We start from the raw sequence: 9,063 nt of genomic DNA, 5'->3' as shown, positions 1-9,063 counted from the left end.
CGCCTATAAAACAAATCGTGGTGCTACAAAACATTTTTTGAGTTGGTTTGGACTTTGTAACAACGACAGTAGATATTGAGGGCGTGCTGGCAAAATAATTTCGTACAGATTACATCAACAAGTACATGTTTATTAAGCAAGTAACGCTGCAGCGCAATGTAGTCCGGGCCGGCGCTACCATATAGGCAAACTAGGCAGCCGCCTAGAGCGCTGATTTCAAGGGGGCGCATTTTAAAAAAAAAAATGTATTGTTTATAAATTTTGAAATGTATATTTTTTTGGGGGGGGGGGGCGCCAGAATCTAACCTTGCCTAGGGCGCCAGATAGTCTGGCCGGGTCTGGCGCCGGCCCTGAATGTAGTCAGATACAGAACAGGTACTAACTTTCTCGAGGCTGAACCAAATCAGGCAATTTTTTTTAAAACAATTTTTTTTGTGCATACAGTACAATTTTAGTAAATGCGCGCGGGACGTGGCGAAACGCAAGTGCATATATTCGTGTTGTTGCGTGCTGGTTTCCTGCTGGTGCGCACGAGCAAGCAGTTTTATTTTTGTCTCGGGGCAATCGTAAACGCTGCAGTTCTGGGTATTTCGTTATAACTTTGTTATTTCTTTGAATATGTCAAAAATGTAATGCTAGATGAACTAGCATTCTATAAAATGAACTGCAGCTGCACGTACAAAACGCTAGACACGTGCAGATATATACGCATGATGTAACTCGGGTAGAACAGGGACCCAAAAGTATCGGAGAAGGGAAACAATTATGTTACTGAGCAAAGATAATATTCTAAGATCTGGGCACTCGTATCTGATATCAAGGTTAACTTGGATAAAGCTAACCGATGTTATTATCTGTCATCTGCTACAAGTGGTTGCTGTGAATAGCGAATAAATGAAGATGCTCCATGCACAGTGAAAGATATTTCTTTATCACAAGCGTTAATTCTTTAGCTGTTTTTAATATATTTAATACTGAAGATTAATTTGAAGTTCAGAAACGCTTTCGCAGGATGTGTCCCGCGTTTTTTCACAGCTGATTCATGTTGAAATCCAAACAACTACTCGCCAAATATATAAAGAGTGATCATAGACGTTTGAATGAGATTGTCACAGGTGAAGAAACATGCATTTACTATCTTGTGAAACAAACTTAAGAGAAAAATAATAAATTTTGTATAGGAGAAAACGAACAGAGACCACAAACAGACGCACTCAGTTTGTCGACAGAGTTTTGTACACATTATTTTTATACGCAATAAAGGCCCTAAGGTTTGATCCATGTACCTGTGTTTGAATGCTAGTGCAACTGGATATTAATATTCCTCCAAAGTGTTGCTAAAAGTCGTGGAACACTAATTAACCACCCGTCTTAAATCCGCCTTCGTGACAGACTTCCTGAAGAAGCATACCATCCAAACTGTGCCAAAGCCTACAGCTTTGATTTAGCGCCAAGTGGTTTTCGGATGATGAATCCCGTTATCAAAGATTCGTTGACGGACACACTATTTGCAATGTACGAGAAAAAGGCAGTTAAATATTGGAAAATGAGAATAAGGGCGTGTTTAGAGAACACGTGGATTACTCTGAGGGGATTCAGCAGCGTATTTTTCACATATAAATAACTTTGTTGTACAGATTTTTAAATGCTCCTCATATGATGTAGTGAAAACTAGACAGGTGGATTACTTCATTTTTCTCCCAACGACCCAATTACAACCAATATAGGAATAATTATATAGTGATTCACGTGATTAATTTGTGTTGTACCATATCTGATTGATTCATGCTATAAGCGCACAAGCGAACGATTATTGATCAATTATTAAAACGTGTACAGTTCAGAATAAATCAAATAAGATAGCCCATTTAGGGTTGGTTTCTCCTTAAACGCTTACACACCATAGGCAGCGAGTGCCGTGTGCATCTAAGAGTATGGGATTTGTGTTTGATACGTTAAAGCTTGCACGTGTTTTATGAATACGTTAAAGCTTGCACGTGTTTTATGAATACGTTAAAGCTTGCACGTGTTTTATGAATACGTTATATACTGCTTAAATTTCGGGTCTGTCAAGTTACATCCACCAAAAGTACAAATTATAATTAATTTTTTATGTCTAAATGACATATGTTTAAATAGTCAGAGCTTGTTATAAAAGTAAAACTTATATGTTTAGTGAATAACAAAATAATTCAGTTTGTAATTTTTTTACACATGGTGGTGTAATTTTGTCCGAAATTTCCATGCACTGTTTCAAATTCATCTTAATCTGTTTTATAATATAACATCCTTTTTGAAAGTAAACTTTTGTGAGGTAACTAAAAATATATACATAGGGGGCTTGTAAAAGGGTATATACTTCATATGAGGCCGAAAGCTTTCCATGCCATGATTAAACTACCTAAAGGACATTGTCTTCTTATGACTGATACGTCACGCTGCCTTGTTTTTTTTATTGTGTTCCTGATATGGACACCGGTGAAGTTCCATGTCGTCGGCATCCTCTTTAGTGCTTTATGAAATTTTTCGTGCCTATTGTTAATTTGAAAATAAGAGAATACATTTATGAACCAACTGGTCCCGATAGACCGTTGAAAATTCATTGTAAGTGCCAGGAACAAGAGAAAGGTAGATGAGTACCCCAGCAGATGTCACGTATGAAATAATCAATGTTAAACCCAGACCTTTCTTTATCTTTACAATGGTTTCTTGTGACTTTAGTCCTAAGTTACTCCTTCGTTCATTAGCTTCATCCAAATTAACATTCATTAGTCAATAAATTGGTTCTAAGGAAATATAATTAATGTTATATTTCAGAGAGCATTTTTATTTTGACACAATATTAATGGATATAAAACTTCAGCTAATTATAATTACAGTGAAAAACGAAACAGCTTTTGGATAGCTAGTTAATTGGAGGGGCGTTGATCATATATGTCCAGGCACTGAAAAGGGGAGCTTGAAGTGGTATAATCTGTTCAAAATACCATTAGTGTTTGGACGTTTAATGGCGGTGGATTTCTCTTCGTGAAGCTTTCGAATCGTGTGTCATAATTTGTATACAGATGAGTATATTATAATACGACGTTTAAGACGATGATCTTTGAAAAGGATACCTTCTATCCAAAAAGTTTGGTCTGACCCTAAAGGAAAAGAAGTGACATCTTTAAAATAAAAAGTCAAAACGTTTATGTATATTCCACAATGGAATGCACTGGATATTAGGAGATTGTACTTTAGCCGACTAATTCCAATTTTTCCTTGGACTGACCATAAGTGTCAGGAAATTCTAAAGAAAGCATACTTGTTCAACTTAACTGATTAAAACAGTTCTCATTTTTGGGACATTCCATTGCCTGGATCCGTGTTGCTTGATCAGATCGATTATTGTCAGTGTTCGTATCGCCATTACTTAATCGTTTAGTCACCTTGAGAAAGGTATCCATTACTTTTAACTTACGTGTTATAGATTCAAACAGAATTTAATTTATTCTCTGAAAACCTTTCAGTCGTGTTCGGAACATTCACGATGTCAAAACCTGCGCGAATAGTCGACCCATTACCCAAGACAACAAAAACAATCCAAGATCTTATTGAAGAAACTAAAAAAGCACAGACTTTGCATTGTATGTTATGTGACGGATATTTCAAAGACCCAAAGCTTTTATCATGCCTTCATACATTCTGTAAAGAATGCCTCAGAAGGTATGTTGAGAAGGGTAAATACAACAACAATTTTCCATGTCCTCTTTGTAGTAGAAAAATTGAGATTCCAAAGAAAGGCGGAGTGAAGGGATTGCCGCCAAATTTGTATGTTTTAGCGTCAGAAATGACAAATAAGCCGCCGCCGTGCGACGTTTGCAATGCTGGAAACCCCGCTGTCGAGCGTTGCCTGGACTGCGAGTCAAACATGTGCGACTCGTGCCGTATCTTCCATTACAAGATGAAAGCAACACGAACACATCGTACGGCTGACATTGGGACTGAGAAGACGACGGCAAATAAAAAGATTCAAGAGAAGATATACTGTGACAGCCATCCGGCAGAGGAGCTTAGATTTTTCTGTGTTCCTTGTGGAAAAATCGTGTGCCGAGACTGCAAAACTTTGCATCATACTGTCCATCAAACAAAAGAGATCGGAGATGTCGCAGTTGAGAAGAAACGTGAGATAGTTAAGTCTCTAAAGAACATAAGATCCTACCTCCCTAAAATTGAGGACCATCTGAAAGGACTTAACGTAATGTTGAAAGCCGTGACAAAAAATACACAAGACACGATAAAAAGAATCAAAGCGCAAGCCAAAGTACTACATGATGAAATAGACAGAATATGTAATGAAATGGTATCCGAGATAAAACAGAAAAACAAGGAGATGGAACAGGAGATACAAAAGCATCAAAAAGAGCGAGAGACTGTCTTAGCCTCGATGACATCTATTGTACTGTCTGCAGAATCTTTTATAAATGTTGCAAGTGACCACGATGTGATAGAAAACGCACACAACATGAGAAACAGGGTTGAAAATCTGCCGTCAGAGATTCCTAACGCTTCTGTTGACTTTACGGAATTCAAGTTCAACCCCGGGCCGATACCATCTGTGGAGCTTTTCACTTGCTTTGGTACGTGGACGTCCGAGCTATCTTCTACTCTGGCCATCGCCGTCCCAGCTCAAGTACGTCCTGCGCTGGCTTTAGTGATACGTGAGGTCAACTCCTTCACAGTAACGGGAAACAAAGCCATTATCTCTATCGCACCAATGAAAGATGGCAACGCTTGGATTTGCAACAGTCTGTCAGAAAAGATCTTCAAATATGCGAAAAATGGCGAATGTTTGTCAACAGTCAACGTTGGATACGAAGTCGGGGACATACACTTGTCATCTGATGGAACCGTTCTAATCTCCCTCCCTGTACAAAAGAAGATAAGAAGACTTTTGACAAACGGACAAGTCACCGACTTTGCCACAATGCCGTTATTTCCATCTGGTCTGACGCAGACTGACTCTGGAGACGTCTTGGTCTGCGCCATGGATAGGCTACAGGAGACGATCAAATCCCCAGACTCTAAAGGAACGGTTCTGAGGGTGACTCAATATGGCCGCTGTGAAAGGTTCGAGAAGGACAAGCAGAATTACATGTTTAGTCGACCTGTCCGTGTAGCTATAAATGAAAACAAAGACATATGTGTTTCCGACTGGGCAAAAGGACATGACCATGTGGTGATTTTGACTCCAGATGGAAAAGTCAAAACCAGGTACTATGGGCCGAAGGAACTTAGTAAACTGCGCGAGAATTTCGTACCGAATTCACTCGCGTGCGATAAGTACTGTCAAATTCTAATCGCCGACTCGCCAAACAAAACAGTGCACCTTCTGGACAAGGATGGGCACTTTATCAAGATGCTGCTGAATGAAAGAGATGGCATCGGCGAGCCATGGTCCCTTGCTGTCGACGGTGATGGATTTCTATGGGTAGGGGACAATAATGGAACGGTACGGGTTTACAAGTACATGTCTTGATTTTTTTTCACAAAACTGGACAATCTATAACCAACGCTTCTAGGTATATTTAAACACTATGAAACGGGGACATGCTTTGTCTTGCAGAATTTACCTTTAAAACGTATCATTTGTACAGCCATTGAACTCTATAATACCAATTTCAGTTCAGTTGATACAGGCTTACGAGACGTGTCAATTTTGCATTTCATTGACTGTCTATTCTGCATTGTTAACAATGAATAGTTAAATTGACTGATAATGTAGTATCAAGTTTAGTTCTTGGTAACCCCGAGTAACTTTTAAACTATTGTCGTGTGTGCAAACTTTTTGTGGGCAGTAATGAGCACTAGGCTTTTGAAAAATCAAATTTACTGTGCTGGCATTTAAAGTACATATATAAGCATGTGCGTAAATCTGAGTACTTAGATACTGAGTAAAAGAAATGATAGTGGCAATTAAAGTCATCCTTTTTTTAATGTCCTCAGAAAATATATCGCCTGCATTTTTCTCCATATTACTGTATTATGTTCAGTATTTGGGGCTTGAAGTATACATGTCTGTTTCAAGCAAATAAACAGGAGGAGGTAATGATAAATAGAACATATTACTTGGAAAATCTCATATTTACGGACCGTTATCTTTTCAAGTATACATGTTCCAAATGTCTCCTTAAAGTTCAGTATCTAATTTTATTTATGGCAGTAATACAAAATTGCGAGAGGCACTAAATTGCGAGAGGCACTAAAAGAAATCTGTTCACAATACATTCATTATCAATTTAAAAATTATATACTTCTTTTCAACACTATCTGTAAACTCTGTTGAACATTTAGTTCACTCCTGTTGAAAATTATAGCTCGATTGCTAAAGATGAAATAAGCGGCTACGTTGCGTAAGAACATTCTCAAATTGTATTTAAAATTGTATTTCTTGAAAGGTCATAAAAAAACTACTAAAAATATAAATAAAATATTGATACCGATTTAAAACTAATACCCCCACCCCACTCTCATATACTCATTTATTCTGACATAATCTCCATTTCTAATCGTGTGGCCACTCGGCTCGCATCATATTTATTCATAAACTCCACATGCTCTCAAGAAATCTCTATGTACACTGTGATAGGTTTATAATTAAATGCGAGTTCTTTCTGTACTGTATATTTTTGGAAAGTTGTGATATATCGATAGTGTTACATCGCAAATGATATTTTGTTTAAAAAATTATATATAAAAATTGTTGATACCAATATCAACAAGCATTACGTTGCACAGTACAACAAACGATTGATTTGTGTCGTTATCTTTTTAATAAAATAATGCAACTTCGTGCATTTACCGGTAGTTGTCGGGGAAAAGGTTCTTGTAAATCTTGTGCATCCCCCATCTCTCTCTCTCTCTCTCTCTCTCTCTCTCAAATCTGAATAAAAGTCAAAGTCTCTTTCTAATCTCTCGTTTTTATCTGCAGAACTAGTTAAATACAACTTTAGAGGCATCAAATTTGAAATGAATTCGAGGAACTGATACCGCTTTAAACTATTTAAATATAACGAACACCTCTGAATGCATCAATCTTTTATCAGGTAAGGTGCTTTACAAAGCTGATTGTAAAATTCATCTTCGCTAGCCAAGGTTCCGATAACACTGGACAACAAATTTTTACAAAGGTCATGTTACTGAAATAAAATTAGTCAATTCTTATCAATTCTTATGTGCTGAACACGAATATGACAGTCAAATTGCAAAATTGGCTCTAGTTTTTTTGTAATCTGCAAGAAATTAATGTTTACATAACGAAATGCATTCCAATAGTAAAAGGTCAACTGTAATAGCCTACCTATAAAAAATCAAGTCATTGACTACATCTTAGATTTCTTCGCCTGTCTCTTGTACAGCTGTTCGGGAGCATCTCTGAGGAGTGTCCAGCAGTAGTCAGCCAGCATTGTAGTGGACCATTTTCCCTGGTATCTTTGTTCCATTGTTGCGATATCTTGATGAAAACGTTCGCCGTGTTCATCACTAACAATACCACAGTTGCTAGGAAAGAAATCCAAATGGGAATGAAGGAAGTGAATCTTTAGAGACATATTGCAGCCAAGTTTCTTATACTTCATCAACATGTCTTCTACTAGTTCCTTATAGTTTTCTGCCCTAACATTTCCGAGGAAGTTTGTAGAAACTAGGCGAAAAGCATTCCATGCTTGTTTCGCGTCACCTTCCAGCAAGTTGTTGAACCGGTCATCTTTGAAAAGCTCTCGAATCTGAGGACCCACAAAAACTCCCTCTTTAATCTTTGCTTCGCTGAGTCGAGGGAATTTTTCATGCAGGTATCGGAATGCTGGCAAAGTCCGGTCGATGGCTTTCACGAAGTTCTTCATCAAACCTAGTTTGATGTGAAGGGGTGGTAGCAAGATTTTCTGAGCCTCAACCAGAGCTGGGTGTTGGATATTCTTCTCTCCAATGGCTACATTCTGCCTGTGAGTCCATTCCTTCCTCATGTAGTGCATTTCCCTTGCTCGGCTATCCCACTCGCATAAGAAACACATGTATTTTGTATATCCTTGCTGCAGTCCCATTAAAAGGGCAACTACCTTCAAATCACCACAGAGGTGCCAGCTGTACTTGTTATACTCAATGGAATTCAGTAGCTGCCTTAAGTTATCGTATGTCTCTTTCATGTGGACAGCATACGCTACTGGAATAGATGGAAGAATGTTTCCATTGTGCAAAAGCACAGCCTTGAGACTCAGTTTCGAAGAGTCCACAAATAGTCTCCATTCTTGTGGGTCATGAGTGATTTTTAAAGCATTCATGAGGCCCTCAATATCGGAACAGAATATCAGATTACTTTCCTTTCTGAAGAAAGGCTCCAATTGCTGGTGGCGCTTTCGATATGCAGTAATTGTGACATCTTCTTCTAGAAGATTCCATTGTTGGAGTCTTGATCCTAGCAATTCTGCCTTGTTCTTTGATAAGTCCAAATCACGAATCAGGTCATTTAGTTCTTCCTGTGTTATTCTGTGTGGGGTTGATGATGCACCACAGTGAAAATCTGGATCACTGCATGCTGATGGACCAGGAGAAGAACAGGTCGACTCACCTTTGTCTTCGTCAGATGAATCAAGAGAATATTCTGCTGGAGGTTCTGGAATAGGAAGTCCCTCACCATGTGGAACTGGTCTCAATGCAGACGGAATGTTTGGGTAGACTATTCTCGACTTCTTTCGCTTCGTTATTCCGCCGGAAAGAGGAGGAACCAAGCAGAAGTAACAGTCATTTAGGTGGTTGCTTGGCTCTCTCCACACCATTGGGACTGCAAACGGCATTGATGACCTTTTGCAATTCAACCACTGTGAAAGCTGTGTTGTACATGTAGCACAGCATATATGCGGAGCCCAAGGCTTGTCTTGGTCACCAACCTTGCATCCGAAGTAAAGATGATATGCCTTCTTCACTTGAGAATTGATACTTTTCTTCTGGTTGGCAAATGTCACTTCCCCACAAATATAGCAAAAATTGTCCGCGGTATTAACACACTTTCGAGGCATTACTGTTCTTTAT

General features: G+C 38.6%; 1 protein-coding gene across 1 annotated transcript; it reads left to right on the top strand.

Annotated features, from left to right (window-relative positions):
• The first annotated feature begins 3,035 nt into the window (after positions 1-3,035).
• Positions 3,036-6,877, top strand: LOC149797468 (uncharacterized). The gene has a single exon (XM_089962279.1). The coding sequence runs from the start codon at positions 3,530-3,532 to the stop codon at positions 5,516-5,518; it is 1,989 nt and encodes a 662-aa protein (XP_089818405.1). The 5' UTR covers positions 3,036-3,529; the 3' UTR covers positions 5,519-6,877.
• Positions 6,878-9,063: the final 2,186 nt, after the last annotated feature.

The sequence above is a fragment of the Sinohyriopsis cumingii genome, chromosome 6 (genome assembly GCF_028554795.1).
Source record: "Sinohyriopsis cumingii isolate HCF-2022 chromosome 6, ASM2855479v2, whole genome shotgun sequence".
Classification (NCBI taxonomy): Eukaryota; Metazoa; Mollusca; class Bivalvia; order Unionida; family Unionidae; genus Sinohyriopsis; species Sinohyriopsis cumingii.
Note: the sequence above shows the minus strand (reverse complement) of the source record. Positions and strands in the feature narration are given on the sequence as shown.